Genomic DNA, 17,352 nt, shown 5'->3' on the forward strand with positions numbered 1-17,352 from the left:
GTGGATTTCATGTAGTTACACATAAAAATTATGTAACCGCATGTAAGTACGAATGATTTTTGAATGATTGGTTGACACATGTCATAGTATCCCAATTGTGTAGATCGATGCTCACGCTGTTGATCACGGGATGTTCTGGTCCAGATTCGATCATTTACAGACCGCTGCTGGAATATTGCTGAATGCGGCGTTAAACGACAAACAAGCGAATGTTTTCATGTAGCTACATATCGCAAATATGTAACCAATAATTGCAATATTAATCTCATTGAACATGATGCAAGATCTCCTATTGTAATAATGTAACCATGTGCTGTATATCTAGCCCAAAAGAAACGCACGTGAAGCTATTTTTAATCAATATTGCACACAAAATAATTTGAGAAAAGAATTGTACACAATATAAGGTAACTGATTAATAAAAACCTGACCACCACTTACATAATTTTTCTTAAACATGTCGCAAGATTACAGTGACTTCGTCACGTCTGATATTTTCTTTGCACATGTAGCAAAAATCACATGCATAAATATTTGAATTTTTACCACTTGTCAATCCTTCAAAAGCCAACATAATGAAAAGAATAACTATTTCTTTAAAGTTACTCACAATTTTGTTTCATCAAACAATCAACGCTGGCTTGCCAAATGCATTTCCTGTTATTATTTCTTGACATTACCTCCATATCGCTTTATGATCTTAGACCCACGAAGATCCGGGATAGAACTGGTCTTCAGCAGCCCTTGCTTGTCGTAAGATTCGATTAACGGGATCGGGTGGTCAGGCTCGCTGACTTCGTTGACACACTTTAATCGAATCCCAGTTGCGTAGATCGATGCTCATGCTGTTGATCACTGGATTGTCTGGTCAAGATCCGATTTACCAGCCGCCGCCATATAGCTGGAATATTGCTGACTGCGGCGTAAAACAACAACCCAGCCCAACGTTATGATCTTAAATCTGCATTTCATGTACAGCTTGCGTTTCTTTTGCGGTTAAGTATATCAACGTAACCAGATATAACATGAAGACTCGTCTTGTCAAAGTTTATTACTGATGTACAGCAAGCAGGTGCCCGGTATATTGTCTGTCACAATTCTTCATCAAGGCTGCAGAGACATCACTTCATCAGAGTACATTCTGTATCACATTCCGTCGTTGTGTTGATTCTGCATGCCATGAGACCAGTGCCGCAAGTTAATTTGCATATCACGTGACTCGACTTTTCTTCAGTTTGTTAGTTTGTTTTCTGAAGTCAAATGAGTCGAGCTAAGAGTCTTTCAGTGCTATTTATAGATTGTTGTGCACAAGTATGAAATATTCTGGTACAACTACGACAGCCTATTAATACATATTCTAGTTACAGCATCTCTAGCTCTCCGTCGGGCTTTGATGTCGGCACGTGAAACCATAAAACTATTTCAAACAAGGATAGATAAGCAGCTGGAATCGTTTTTCACGTTTTGGGATAATTTGGCACAAAGATTTAAACATTTTATTACACGTTTATCTGTTTTAGTAGGCTATTCAAAAATATAATCTATGAAAAACATGACTGTGTAATTTGTAGACTGGGGTTAAATATTGTGAATCGTCACATATCTCTGACCGGTGGCAAAGATACCAGAAACGTTACGTAGGACGGTGATTCTGCTCACTGAAGACCTGTAAGAATATAACCCTTCACATGCTAAGCTTGAGGTCCATAACGTCACTGGTCGCGCGAACAACGCTCTTTCGACCCTCTGGAGTGAAAGAGTTGTTGTTTAACATAAGACCCCTCAACGTTTTCACGGTTTTAATGACGTCAATCACATCTTTCGTGACGTCATCCGTTATGAGGTTTCCGCTGAGGTCCACCACCTTCAGAGACACGCTCTGCAACACTGCTCCTATTATAACACCTGCTTTGACGTCATCAAGTCCGGCGTGACATACCGTGACTTCCTCGAGAAGTGGGCTTGAGACAATCAGCTCATGCAGAAGGGAGCATGCCCTGGCATCAATGGCGGGAAGAAAGGTCCCTCGATGGGTATCCATTACAGAAAAGTTTTTTTTAGCCGATAGAAGATTAAGGCTCAGTACTTGCAACTTCTTGCACATTTGAGCGCACTTCAGGACATCGTGTAACTTTGCACTCGGAATGTAGCAGTTTTCTAATCGGAGATGATAAAAGTCACTCTGACCTTTCAGTTTGATGATGACCTCTGACCCAGCTGCTTCAAGGTTACACCTCCTGACCTCGAGTCTTTGGAAGATGTTTGGCCAACATCCAATTACATAGGCAATCCGATGCATATGGCTACAGTTTTCTATTGTTAGTGTTTTAAGGGCTATGGTGGATGTGAATGTCGAGGCCACTCGTCTGTGTAACGCGTGGGAAAGATTCTCGGCCGAATTAAAAGGCCCTCCTAAAGTGAAGTTCTTCACATGGGTGTTACCTTGGAATGTCTCACAGAGGAAATGTACCAGAAACGACGTATCGGCAACAAAAGTCGCCCGCAGCATCAACGTTGTTAAAGATGTCATACAATTCAGAGCACGTGCCAGACTGATACCGAGGCTGGACTGTGTAAACATTTTGTCCATGTGGAAAACGATTCCATGCGTTGAGAGTTCGTAACGCGACATCATGTGAATCAAATCCTGAAGCACTGAACAAACGCTGTCCTCTAAAGAAAATTCTAAAATTGTTGGAAAATTTTGGGCTACTAATTTGCACACATCTTCTTGAAAATCGGTTTGTCTGAGACACACCAGAACTCTGCTAATGTCACAGAGGGTACCACGTGTCACGAGCTGATCGTGACCCAGCATTGTCACATACTGCTGTTTGGACCTGTCCATCATTGTTTCCACTAGTGTCTTGAGGACCGCGATGTGACCGGATACACTGAGCTGTCGACAGCAGTACCCACACAGACTCTCGAACACACGGTCTTGTAGGAGATTTGGTAGGAGACTTTCCGAGATTGTAGGATTTACCAACAGATGACAGACATGCGCAGAGGCCAGGAAGTCGCGGAAACCTCTGGAGCTGTAGGCGAACATATCACTGTTGGAAGTGGATTCGTTCGGATCACCAGTCTCGTGAATGTCCCGGATTATTCTCAGCTCACAAAGGTGAAGGAATTGAACGGAATCGGCGAGAACGGACTTGTTGAAATAGTGAGTCCCTCTGTACAACCCTTCATATGCTTGCTGGCGTAAACACACGATAATCCGCTCCAAATCACTACCTGATCCCTTCTCCTGTAACATGCCATCTAACGACCGGAAGCTGTGGTGAAGGAGACACTGGATCAAGTCCGTTTTGTTGTTAGGGATGACGTCATATCCGGTTTTACAGAAATCAGCAAGAAGAGAACTTATTAGGGGGTTTCGGAAGAGTTCGCCTTGAAGATCAACCATCTTGACTTGATCTACACTTGATACTTTGTTCTCAGGAAATTCACACATCTTCTGCAAACGCCTCGTAAGAATTCGAGAGCCATAATCCGGATTAATTCCGTAGCAGTAGAACAGGTTGTCGAAGCGATGTTTCTGCATCACACTTGGCCCGGTGAATACCATTACACGTCCGAACGCCGTCTTGTGGGAGTCTAGAGTTGATTCAATCACCTTGATCAGTCCAGAACACACTGGAACATTGTCAAAGTACACTTCAACGTCCCCAGAGTAGCTAGTCAGCCAGTCACTCATATCATTCGTCTCGAACTCGGATCCTTGCTCTCCTAACAAGGCCTTCACTGTCTTCACAATGAACCGGATGTGGCTCTTGCTGTCCATCAGCGATGAGAAGGAGCCCTCCGTAACGTTGGAACAATCAAGGTAAAGCGGTGTCTTTAAATTCGGCAGATAAACGTCCTTGACATTAGAACTACACGTGGCCTTCATGCACTGCGTCTGTTGACATGCGACCTTGACCTCCCAGAGCTGCAGAAGACGTTGACAGATGGTTGTCTTGCCAACACCGATATCCCCCTCAACCAGAACGCTCACGCTCCGGGATGGTCGAGGGTAAACCAGGTCGTCGATCGACGCTGTTTCAAGTCTGTAGAAAAAATAAAAGGGAATTAGAAATAAGATTTATTCTTGTCACTCTTAATGACTGGCCAGTTAAAAAGTATCTATATATTTCTCTATAGTGTATGTATTTTCGTTTTCGATTCTCGTACCAATGTACCAGTTCCAGTAGAGGCCAAAATATTTACTTCTTTTTTTATTGTAGTGGAATTTGTTTATCACACCTCATGGTGGATAATCGGAACTTTGTTTTTCTTACAATGTGACGTATCGGCACAGATGCTAGTGCAGTTATCAAACACGAGGAAGGATGATTCCAATAGCCAGCATGTTGTCATTTTATACAGCTTTTACAGGACACAAAAGATGTTAGTGAAAAACATGCCAAACCACTCGTACACAACATAAGCAGATAGTTGACTGTTAACTGCTATCTCTTCATGCCAACCTCAAAATGTTGATCAGCACCTCTGCTGAGTTCGGATCCCTATTTTCAGCGCTATTTGTTGGTGACTGTCAGATACCGGTGATACTGGATGGATATCGCCCGACACTTCTTTGTATTTCCATTCCAAAATATAAATGTATACGTTCGGCCTATCTCCATGTTCAGAGAGATGGCTTCATAGAACACAAAGGAGAGAAATGCGAATAACACTAGAGGATGTTCAACACGTTTCTTCGTGTTTTACTTAAAATCGGATCCCCGGTCGCGTCATACCAAAAGACGTTAAAATATGGTACTTGTTAGTCCCTGCCTGGCGCTCGGCATTAATGGGTACAACAAGGACTGGTCGGCTCGGAGTCAGTATAATGTGTCTGAGTGGGGTATTCATGCTTCACTGCGGCATGGTATCTCAGTGGGCTAGCACTATAAAACCAGCTTCAGTCTGGGCTAGTACAAGCAGCCGCACATACACATACACACGCATGCACGTCGTCATATGAGCGAAATATTCTCAAGCACGACGTTAAACCCAATTTCACCTCAACTCACCTCACTTAAAATCGGCATGTAGATTCAATAGTAAAGATTTTTGGTATTTTAAAATACACGTTAATGCTGCGTCAATATGAAAACACGACCATAATAAAATTGGTTAAAGTCGTATTTTCTACCCATCGGCAATAATGATAATATTTTATTATTGAAAGCTTTGCCGTAAAATTAAGTTTTATTGACGGGAAATTACATGAACAAACAAACACAGTTTAGTTTAATGTAATGAAGTGTTCAGTTTTAATACTTCACCGATGATAAAGTGAGTCACAGTGAGTCATGTTCAATGCATTGCAATCCCTTGCTCGTGGGGTTCGTCAAAGTTGCATTTCTGAGACTTGCATCAATTCTGTTTTTTCTATAACATCAACCTGACATAACAGCACTACTGACTCAAATTTACCGAATAATGTCAGGTTTTCTGTGATGATCGCCATCATGAAACACATGCCTCGCGTTTTGTGTCGTTCCGTTTTTTACCCTCTGTGTGTACCTCGCCGTGAGCTGACTGCAGGTGTCTGTTGTCTGACCACAGCTTGTCATAACAGTGTCAGAGAACTGTATACAGGGATGCGATGGAGGGCACTGCGTACAGAGGTCAGTCACCCCGGGCTCCGTCAACTCGGTAACGTACCCATTCTCCGACCTATAGAGCAGTATAGTACCTCTCGACACCTGTGATACACGGCGTGAAACCCATAGTGAAACCCATAGTGAAACACGTTATGATGAGGACGCATGCCCTTCCGAAAACCTTTCGATTCGTTTCAGATACGTCTATCTGTACATAGATAAATCCACTGAATAGGAAATAAACATGAAATTGGATTTGACAAAACATTACATACATTCCCGAAAGATTGCAAATTAAGGTTAAAAAGATAATTATGGTCATTGAATAAACATCCATAAACATTTGTAGTTCAGTTCAACCTGAGTGTTGCTTTTCTTACGTGGTATTTTATAATAAATGGTCCTCATTACATCAACATTGTTCGTTAACCCGGACAGTTTACGGGATATTGCCCGGATTAACGAGTTTCCACTATTCACAGTAAAACCTCTTTATAGCGCATTTTGCCATTGCTCTGTCGCGTAATTACGAGGTTATGACCGAAATTGTTGGAGTAATAACATCAGAGGGTGTTTCCATTTTCTGTTTTATCATTTTGGGCAGGATGGCATGGAACAGATCTGAATACTGATTAAGTGCATCAGAGTCCTATAGGGGGAAAAGTCTGCGTTTATGTGTTTTGTGGAGTATTTTGTCAAAGGCGTGTTTAATTGTATCTCCTGTCAAGTACGAGATATGCGTGACTGTGTACTACGAATCTCTAACCCCCATGACAAGGGTGGTCTAGTTGACAGAGCGCTAGCCCAGAGAGCGGTAGATCGGCAGTTCGATTCCCCTGCGAGTCATAACAAAAGACGATAAAAGATGGTACTTTTTGTTACCCAGCCTGGATTTCAGTATTGATGTGATAACACGAGGACTGACTGGCTCGGAGTCGTGCCTGAGTTAGGTATTACTATGAAACCAATTATGTCCATAACAGAACAAGCAGATAGACACACATATATATGTGAGATCCCAAAGTCACCTCACTTCACATGCACTGTAGGTTTTGTGGCTGGTTGATCAAACATCAGTATATGCATCAGAGGATGCTGTCTTCAGACAATCAGCTACCGTAAGACTTCCGATAAAGACATATTTTGATTTGAGGCAGGAATAACAGCAGCGTTCATCACATATCTTACTTTTCCTTACATATGGCAGGATTCATTGGAGAATTATTTCATCATTCTTTGCCCTGGTTAATCTGGCTTTAAAAATGGACGTAGGCAATTATTTACAACATAAATAATTGCTATAAACTTCAAGAATTTACGGATATTTGAAGATAAGGCATAACGTTTTTCAGTTGTCAAATTTTGAACGGAGTCCAAGGTTCGAGATAACACTATGTATTTTGATAACAGGTTCGATATAAACGGGTAAATTTATATATATTTAAATTGTGTTTAGTCGGGTCTAAAATACAGGTTCAAGATGTCGGTATATCTCAGATAACGGGTTTCGGTTGTACATATGATTTAATAAAACGTGCAATGGATAACTAAATGGAGAACATATTTATCAGCGTCTACACTAATTCTAGACAAAATGTATCTATGTTTATATTGATGGTGGTCATGGATACGTCCATCACTATATGGTCAGGCCGTTGTATGCGAGAGGCTGAGGTTAAGAATGAGCCAGACAGCCTCACACGTTCAGAAGCGCACGGTGTTAAAGAGCCACTTGGCAACTTATCAATGGCGCTGCACTTAAAATTGCTGGCATTTCTTGTGTTGAGATATTCTGCAGATATGATATCTGATAAGCAGCAGTTTCTATGTTACTGATTTCGGTGTTTACACGTAGAGGAGTTAGGCAAAGTGTGGACACAGGTATAGGGAGCATTACGAAGCCAGTATTGTCGGTCCAATGCAACCCAAACCGGTTGGATGTTTCATCATTGCGTATTGCGTCAGTGGGCGTAGCCTATTGTGTTTACGGCATCATACCAAAATGCAATGGAACCATTCTCAAATTATTTAAACTCAATTTACAATTTCTTATTATTTATCCATACATGGCAGCGATTGGGTTTTCAAACTTCAGTACACGCCCTTCATGTCTTCGATACATCACGGAATAGCCTCATATATGTGTATTTGTCATTAATTGTCTGAGTTTATTACAGGTTTAAAGGGGGACTGATCTCCAACGATATCCCAGAAATCCTGACTGGTTCGTCATATATTCTGCGCCAAGCGCACCACTCAGTCACCTAGATACCTGAGGAGTGTTTAGTTTTACACCGCTTTTTGCAATATTCCAGCAATATCAAGACGGGAGACACCAGAAATGGGCTTCACAAGATACCCGAGGAAAGACTAGGCACAAACAGGCATATTGTTTATCGCCCATCTTCTGCTGGTTGTGTTTACTTGGATTAAGTCCGTCTAGTTCGGCACTTATCTGGAGTAATTATTTAACCTAAGAGTAGTTAATGATTTTTCAGTTGCATGCATATCCCCCCCACATACAAAAACAAAAAAAAAACAAAACAAACGCACACCCCAAATAACAACGAAAACAAAACGACCCCCACAAAAACCCCAAAAACAAAACAACAAAAACAACAAAAAACAAAGCCTAACCAAACAAAACATAATGAGTATATTAACTTTGCCCTCAGTATGTTCTAAACAAAAGTAGTGACGGATACTTAAGAATTTACCTAATGTTATACACATAACATTTATCGGTTGTAATTAGGACATTGGCATTTCGTTTCCACGCATGTAATTGCTGCAGCAACATTTGGAATCGTTATGCCATATTTGGGGATGTCGTCTACAGTACTCATAGGTAGTCACTAATTTGTGTTAGTGAAAACGAAAATCGCAGGCAAAGGGTTTATCCGAAGATACCCAACGAAGATGTTTACATTTCGGAATAAATTCTCAAAGTATAAATTATTTTTTATCAGTGTTCCGTAATTATTTGGTAAAAGATTTCTTCTTGTTCTGCACGATATGGCATGGAAACAACCTTCTGTAACAGTGGCCATGTTGTAACACGGCTGCGCATCCCTCTACACGACACGCGTAGCCGACCTCCGGCTGACGTCATCAAACGAAACAGACAAATCACGAGGCGCGAGTCTCGGGACAAGTGGTGCGGTTCTAGTGATTCTCTGAACCGTGAAGGCGATCCCTGCATCAAACACGTGTTCAGTAGACGTGTTCAGTACACGCAAGTACTAGTATTCCTCAACACGTTGTGCTTCCATGGCGTGTTCTTTCGCCTCATCTCCACTTTTCCCAGCACCGCCCTTCGACACCTCATCTATCCTTGGAATGAGTGAGTTTAGTTTTACGCCGCTTGTAGCAATATACCCGCAGTATTAGGGCGGAAACACATGAAAGGGCTTCACACATTGTACACATATGGGGAATCGAACTCAGATCTTTGGAGTGACGAGCGAACAGATTAACCACTAGGTTACGCCACCGCCCCTCTATTCTTGGAATTAGTTTCAGTTGCAGGGTGAGGTTGGGGATTGTTCTAACAGTGGATGCATGTGTTTGTTTTGTGTTCAATGCTGCATGCAGTGGTATTCGTGCGAGACAAATAAAACCAGTGATTAATAGCACGAGCAACGACCCATGCCGTCAGGTTCAACGTAATCAAGGAAGTCATCTGATCTGACCCTCGGACCCACTGTGCCATCACCTACGACCGGTAATCCTGAATACACACTGATGGTTGAAGCCGCCTCTTTAGAGAATCTGTTATTCAAACCCAGGAACAGTCGATCCTGACACGTTCAAGGGACACAACTTTGAACAACGTGCTGCTTATTTTCAGGCCACTCATGCCGATAAATGTAACAAGATTATTAGACAACACGTGTTAGAACAAAGGCGGCGTGCACACACTTGGCAATGCGGAGTTATACACCATGCAACTACCTGACAAACTACAGCACGAGACGAGCACTCCGCTACACGAAAATAGTTCTGTGGATGATATCACCTTGTCAGCGGGTAGTACGCAGGCCAGAGTGACGTGTGCAGATCATTCCGCACTTTAAACCTGGGAACTCTTTTTATTTGGAAAAATGGTTCTCGAAGTGGTAATTGTCTTTCCAGGTCACATGATCTCCCATCACGTGACTCCCGGTGGCGCTTGTAGGTTGCCAGGAGACATGACGTCAGTCGTTCTCCAAACTGAGATGCTGAAAGATAAAATAGTTAAGAAATACCTTACGATAAGATATTACTAATATTCTAATTCAGTTAAACTAAATTCATACAAACTTTGAACACATTAATATATGACAGTCATAACAAGAAGATGGTGGATTTTACTGTCGCCTTATAACATTCAAGGATTATTCATATTATTTGTGCATCTCATTTGTAATGATGGGTAAAATGTGTGAAGCCCATTCCTGGTGTCCCCCGCCGTCATATTGCTGGTATATTGTTAAAAGCGGCTTAAAATCATACTCACTCACTCATTTGTAATGAAAGTCTCGTATCTAGTCTGAAAGCGCCCCTTGCGTTACACGTTTTTGCAAAACAGTTCTTACAAATTCGAAGTTATTCTCCCTTAAAGCAATGCGCCTTTTTAGAGCAACTTCTAGAGGCAAAAGTTTTTAATTTCCAGCTGACTTTTCTGAGTAAAAACATGCTCGCTCAAACAATGACCAACGTTAAATTAGACAACGTTGTACAAAACAACATTCGGTTTCCGAAAACATAGCCGCTAATTTGAACACAGTCATCGTCTGTCGAAATTGCACTGAAATTATGAAAAATATTTTGCGACAACAAATATTTTCTAAGTTGTTCAAAGCCAACAATGAATTCGCTCAAGCACATTCATATATGCCCGACCAAAGTATCCCAAACTTCACGTTATTTTAACTCTAACTACTGAAGACTTATCGTAATTACTGAGATGCATTTCTATAGTAGACGGGGGCGGTGGGGTAGCCTAGTGGTTAAAGCGTTGGCTCGTCACGCCGAAGACCCGGGTTCGATTCCCCACATGGGCACAATGTGTTAAGCCCATTTCTGGTGTCCCCCACCGTGATATTGCTGGAATATTGCTAAAAGCGGCGTAAAACTAAACTCAGTCAGTCAGTCAGTCTATAGTAGACGACCAATTCTGAGTGTTCTATGTTGCGGAGATGTGTAGTGCTACCTGATACCGTGTAGTCGGGGAGACTCTATTACTGTAAGAGCGCCACTGCAACAAATATCTTTACTGTTGTAATCAGTCATTTTGTTCATCAGGGATAGAATCTCGAATATTTTCGTTATCTGACATACACGGTCTTCTGTAATGGTAGGTATCTCTGTGAAGCCATTCGAAATATGAACCGCAATGTGATTGGATATCGCTTTTTCATCACAAGGGGCACAACTCGTGCTGTACACAGCCTACCACCACGACCGAGCCAATCTTCATGGGATGAATGGCGACTTATAATAACGGATTGGATGTTGCCTGGGGAGTATCAACAGATATTATCACAGATATTGAACAAATCACAATACGCTTGACGCTTCTTGTTGCGCGACCTGATTATAACATCAAAGGTAAATATATTGAGAAAGTTAACGTTTTTACAGAAAAATAAGTCCACAGCAAAATTAATGTGAACAGAATCTAACGAAAACGAAGGCTACTATTGGTTGCAGCTAGTATTTTCAGTAAAAAGACGATTTCGCCAATATCAGAAATACAAACTTGCAACTGCCATTTCAAAAAATAAAAATCTATAATGTTACTTTTTTTTCCACATTTTCGTAAAGGAGCTCAATGACTTCACACCGGGCAATGATACAGTAGGCCGTTCGGAGTGGTTGTTCGGGAGGGTGGACAACCGAATGCGACAGCAGCTATATTTATTATAGTTGGGTGAATAATGGTTGAAATGGTACAAGTTGATGGTAAACACGTGACTTAACGCACATCGGGACCAAGTGTTCCCGGTGCCGAGACCCGCTCTGTCACTTACACACATGCAGAAGTCGGATGCGATTCTTCATTGTCGACGTAGTCGTTGGTGAGGCGACGGCCTTGGCCGACGCCACGACTAGCCGCACAATCCGTCCACTTTTGATATGGGCCAGTCTCCTAGAGACCGTCTCCCTGACTCATCATGTCAGTCAAGTTTCATAGATAGAGACATTACGCCATGTTGTGCAAGGTCACTGACCTATGCACATGTACATACGTAAGATCCGCCGACGTAGGGAGGTGTTAATTGGCATTCACTGACAGCATTAAGGGTTAAAGGTCCTGCCCGGAGGGGGGTTTATGATAAGAGGGCTACACCGAATGTTTGCTGAACGCATTAAACAGACAAAAGAAATAGAATTTCGGTGCACTTTGGACATGTATTGAAACAATTACGTCGTTTGAATATCTGAAGTTTTAAGAAACTTATTGAAATGGTTTACTCTATGACAGGTAGATAACATGACGGCAGTGTAAGCCAGCCCTGTATGAAGGTATGACGTGTATCAGCTATACACTATTACCGTATGTGTTTGTACAGAGACAGTTCATTACATGGGCTCTCGTAATTCTTGAACCCACGATAAATGGGAGTTCCCGGTGCTATTTATAGACATTGTTCCCCATGTTGCATGCTGGTGCACTGGCACGAGGTCAAGGGGAATTCCTTTTGAGAATACAGCTCCGAATTGCAAGGCTTTCTTGCAGTTATCGATAAATTAGCTTTCAAATTTAACTTCACGCCAGAAAATAGGATAACAGTCATTTAGAGAACTGAGTAATCTACAATCAAGTTCGAGTTCATTTAACGAGGTCATTCCTGCACGAAGTACCATCATTTTCAACATGGGTATTAACCAGGTGTTTGTACACGCATTTGAATTCTGGTGATCGCAAGGTCAAAATGGCCGCTGTTCAAACGTTTGGTGAAGATGGTAACCCAGTCTTTATCGCTGTCAGTTTCCCATACGAGCGAATTATTATTGTTAGTCAATGATGAGGTAACCATCCTCTTCAACATCTGTATCTCTTTCAAAGAACAACATGTTTTTTCGAGTTTGGTAACCAAAGATTATATTGCCATACACCGGTTTAATGTATCTACCAATGAAAACAGAGCATCAGCTTTCCAAACTGACTCGTTATAACGAAACACAATATCTTGCATGTACCTTGACGTGAAATGTTTAACCCCGTTATAGTGTTATGATGTGTTTACCTTGAACCGCATCCATTCCTGTGAAACGAGAGTTTCAGAGCGTCATACTCCTCAAGGCAGCGTCTGCCGCCAGCAAGCCAAATATATCACAGGAATATCTGAAAATACAACAAAGGTTGAACGTAAGCGAGTAGGTAATAGGAACACCGGCCCGCTTGCTTACACGTGTAGGTATATGAGTGTTCAGCGTCAGAGAGGTGTTATACATAGTCCAACATACTAGTCTGTCACATAATACGGTGATTAATAGCTGAACAACACGAGAGAGAGAGAGAGAGAGAGAGAGAGAGAGAGAGAGAGAGAGAGAGAGAGAGAGAGAGAGAGAGAGAAAGAGAGAGAGAGAGGGAGGGAGGGAGGGAGAGAGAGAGAGAGAGAGGGAGGGAGGAGAGAGAGAGAGAGAGGGAGGGAGGGAGGGAGAGAGAGAGAGCATACATTACCAGTAAAGATACTGAGCGATACACAGCGTTCATATTAAACGTAAATTACTTATATATTTAGTACAAGTGTTACTTTTCAATACTGTGATGCAACTCAACTTACTTTTAGATATGCATATTCGCTTCATCTTCTCATGACGCAGTTAGACAACTTTAAGAATGTTCTCGTCTCCTCAGAAGAACCCGGATGTAAGGGGTAGGCACACCACCGGAACGGCTCACCGCAGGGCTCAACGCCGGTTCTGGATACACCAGCCTCGGTCTAACAGTCCCGACATCTATCTGTAGCACCAAGGGTGGCGTGTTTTACATTCTGGAGATATTTCTGTGATAAAAGAGAGGTTTTCTTGGCTACCTGTGCCTCGTGTTATCAGCGGACGGAGAAGCCTGCCCCCAGACAGGTACGCTACCTCTCGAGGAATGGCGGCTGCAGTTAGGAGTTCCTGTGGCATCAGGTTTCAGAAACACCGGGGGAAGATGGTACAGGAATAGATCAGCGAGGGGGGATGGGGAGGGAATCTAGGGGGGTGGAGGTAACGAATCTGTTGATAATGGCGCCAGGCCAGGCTGCATTCAGAGCGTCTGGAACATAGCAGTATGTTGCGCACTGATCAAGGGCGAGTGAAGCTTTCTGGGGATTATCAAGAACTAGGAAGTGTTTTGATAATCAGGAATGTAATTTGAAGAATGTAGCTTCAAGTGTTAAATTATGTAACAATACCACATGTGATATAATTCTTTAATTCATGCCATAATTAGTGATGTAGTTATGTGCCAGAATTGTTTGTTAGTTTGTTTTTTAACGCCGGGCTCAGCCTTACTCCAGCTATATGGCGGCGGTCGTAGTGGTGGCAGTGATCAACAGCATAAACATCAGTCTACTCAATTGGGATACGACGAAGAGTGAGTGAGTGAGTTTAGTTTTACGCCGCACTCAGCAATATTCCAGCGATATGGCGGCGGTCTGTAAATAATCGAGTCTGGACCAGACAATCCAGTGATCAACAGCATGAGCATCGATCTGCGCAATTGGGAACCGATGACATGTGTCAACCAAGTCAGCGAGCCTGACCACCCGATCCCTTTAGTCGCCTTTTACGACAAGCATAGTAGCCTTTTATAACAAGAAGGGTTGCTGAAGACCTATTCTACCCCAGATCTTCACGGGTCGATACGACGAAGATAAGCTATCTTGTCGTAAGAGTGTCTTTTTTAAAACATATTTTATTCACAAATGTGAAAGGGATTGGGGACAAGTTATCCAACTTAAAATACCCGCTCCTTAATATATACATACATACAATTTCAATTATATACATCTTAGGAAGAATAGAGAGAAGAGATAGGAAAGTTTATGAGAGAAGAAGGGAAGGGACACAACTCATGTGATCACTCAAAACGTTTTGATTGATGAATGAAAGTTTGCACACATTTGAAAACGTATTCATTCTGTTGAATGGTCATATCAGGACTTCCAAGTAATATTAATGACAATGTGATTGGAGAGTCACGTTTTACAATATTTTTTCGTTAGAGGTGACTAACGGGATCGGGTGGTCAGGCTCTCTGACTTGGTTGACACAAGTCTGGATTGTTTACAGACCGCAATATAGATGGAATATTGCTGAGTGCGGCGTTCAACAACAAACAGACAATATAAAACATTAAGCCAGGGCATTTAGAGTTGTGATTCCAAATCTCGCCATTGATATGATCGTATAAATGAAAACATCTGACACTTTTTGAAAAGATTTGAAAAAGTTTTCCTCAGTTCAGGTCAATCAAATACACTTGAGTGCCGTGAAAATACTGTATATGCTTGCATTTTATAAGGCAACAGCAGCATTTGCCATTAGAACTATATCCCAAATACTGATAAAAATCAAAGTTACTCGACCAGCATGTACAAAACGTAGCACCTGCATCACAAAAACACTCGGACTGAAATTGCCCATTCGTGACCAACTCGTGTTATTCCGGGACAAGCCGAATAGCGATCTTCTTGGGGGTTACGGAACGAGGCGAGTGGTGACGAATGTGAAATTGCCATGTCTGAGCTCATTTGCGCATGCGCAACTTTTCCAAATCTACGAAATACTTGTCTATTATATGGTCTCTGGTCCTATGGCCTAAAATGACATCCTCTTGCCTTGGTCTTTCACTGCAAAACACTGTAGCGACGCATGGGCTGTTATTCCTTATTCATTTACGCCATAAACCCGTGAAGATCCTGGTTACAATTGATCTTCAGGAACTCGTGCTTGTCGTAAGATTCGATTAACGGGATTGGGTGGTCAGGCTCGCTGACTGGCTTGACACATGTCATCGTATCCCAATTTCGTAGATCGATGCTCATGCTGTTGATCATTGGATTGTCTGGTCGAGATTCGATTATTTACAGACGTCGCCATATAGCTGGAATATTGCTGAGTGCGGCATTAAACAACAAACCAACCATTTACGCCATTATAATAAAAAGATTGCAAATAATTCCATGGCCTTTCATTGTCAAGCCAATCATTATTTGAGGTCTAAAATTATAATTGGTGTATTAAACGTTGACTTATTTATCCAAGGAGATATCCAGTTTTATTACCCACGTGGTCAACGTATGGGTAGTTGCATACTAATCTCGTACGTCACACGAGTGTCGTATCGCGTTGATCTGTGTCGTAACGACTTGACCAGAGATTCTAACGATTTGATTGGATAACCGATGACCTCTCAATTAGGTCACGTTGTGCCGGAACTACATTTTCATTCATAAGAAACACGTGAATTCATTCATTCTACAACTTAAATGCATTGTGGCAATGTAAACATAGCAAACGTTGCCGTATCGAAGTTTAATTGGGAGTCGAACTCATTCGTGACCAACTCGTGTTATTCCGGGACAAGCCGAATAGCGGCGACTCGTGCCCCTATGTCTAATATTATTGTTTGGAAATTCGTAGCGATTAATAATAGCATTTCCTGAAATTGTTGGAAGTGCACGTACAATCTCCATAGCAAGCCCGCAAGATCGTCCGAAATACCCTCAGCTGGACCCATGAGAGTCGTTATGTCAACAAACGCACGTGTGTATTTGAATCTCTCACTGTCAATCGCATGGTTCTTATCAAAAACTTCATAATCGGCAGCAAAATCCTGTTAGCTAAGTTCTTTGTACTTTCAATATGGCGATATATATTTTTCATGATTTTTTAAACAATGCCATAATGCCATAAACGATTTAAGTACTCGGGATTATTTTTACCAAAGCACCGCAGTCATTTACGCGCGTTCTGATTGGTTTGTCGTATTTTGGCACATAACAAGCATCGATAGGGGGACGAGTCTTCTTGGAGGTTACGGAAAGAGGCGAGTGGTGACGAATGAGTCGAACTGAGACATTATATCTGTCGAAAAACATAAAGTTTCCACCAGTGATGTTAGCCGAGTGAAGCAACTGCAAACTAAGAAACAGGGTGCTACGGAGTAGTTTAATGTAGGAGGCTGTACGAGGAGGAATCGTGACGTCGGTTACCAAGGGGGCAGACGAGCAAGGCGTAGTGACGTCATTACAGTGTGACGTCATGCAAAAAGTGTACTACAGAACAACATTCTTCCGCAACCTCTTTATGAAACCGGTTTCGGTTTGAAACAATAAAAATAACAAAAATACGCTATTTTCGCAATTTAACGCATGTAAGACGTGGGTAATAAATAAAATACCACAGTCTGTCTCATAACATACGAATTATACGAAACTCGTGACCTTCCTATGGTTTCTGACCTCGCTTTCGCTCGGTCAGATACCATAGGAAGGACACTCGTTTCGTATAATTCGTATGTAATGAGACCTCGTGTAGTATTTTCTATTTACCTTCACGCTCGTGTTAACGACCTGTGACCACACTTTACGTAAGCGACATACACGGGGGATTATATGTTTAGTCATTCAAACATTCCCCTAATATTGACGTCAATTTGAATTTAATAATTTGCATCAGAACTATAACCACCCTTGCTTGCAAACAGCGATTGGAAGACGAATTCACCACAGAAGCTAACATGTAGACATTAGATATCTATATCATA

At 41.9% G+C, this 17,352-nt stretch overlaps 1 protein-coding gene across 2 annotated transcripts; it reads right to left on the reverse strand.

The window, feature by feature from the left end:
• Positions 1–1,189: 1,189 nt before the first annotated feature.
• Positions 1,190–13,716, reverse strand: LOC124279951. 2 transcript variants are annotated; one of them, XM_046715833.1, is made up of 4 exons: positions 13,376–13,716; positions 12,836–12,933; positions 9,619–9,820; positions 1,190–4,055 (listed from the first exon to the last, which is right to left on the reverse strand). In XM_046715833.1, the coding sequence occupies exons 2-4, from the start codon at positions 12,849–12,851 to the stop codon at positions 1,685–1,687; spliced, it is 2,589 nt and encodes an 862-aa protein (XP_046571789.1). In that variant the 5' UTR covers positions 12,852–12,933; positions 13,376–13,716; the 3' UTR covers positions 1,190–1,684. The 2 variants fall into 2 exon arrangements, with proteins under 2 accessions (XP_046571789.1, XP_046571790.1); XM_046715834.1 differs by lacking the exons at positions 12,836–12,933; positions 13,376–13,716 and having other exon boundaries at positions 9,555–9,688.
• Positions 13,717–17,352: the final 3,636 nt, after the last annotated feature.

Source organism: Haliotis rubra, unplaced genomic scaffold, assembly GCF_003918875.1.
Source record: "Haliotis rubra isolate DU_JTF1 unplaced genomic scaffold, ASM391887v1 Scf259, whole genome shotgun sequence".
Taxonomy (NCBI): domain Eukaryota; kingdom Metazoa; phylum Mollusca; class Gastropoda; order Lepetellida; family Haliotidae; genus Haliotis; species Haliotis rubra.

Coding starts and splice junctions, on each gene's coding strand:
- LOC124279951 (XM_046715833.1), bottom strand. Junction 4,056..9,618: donor GCGTACTACCCGCTGACAAG/GTGATATCATCC, acceptor TTTTTTCTACAG/ACTTGAAACAGCGTCGATCG.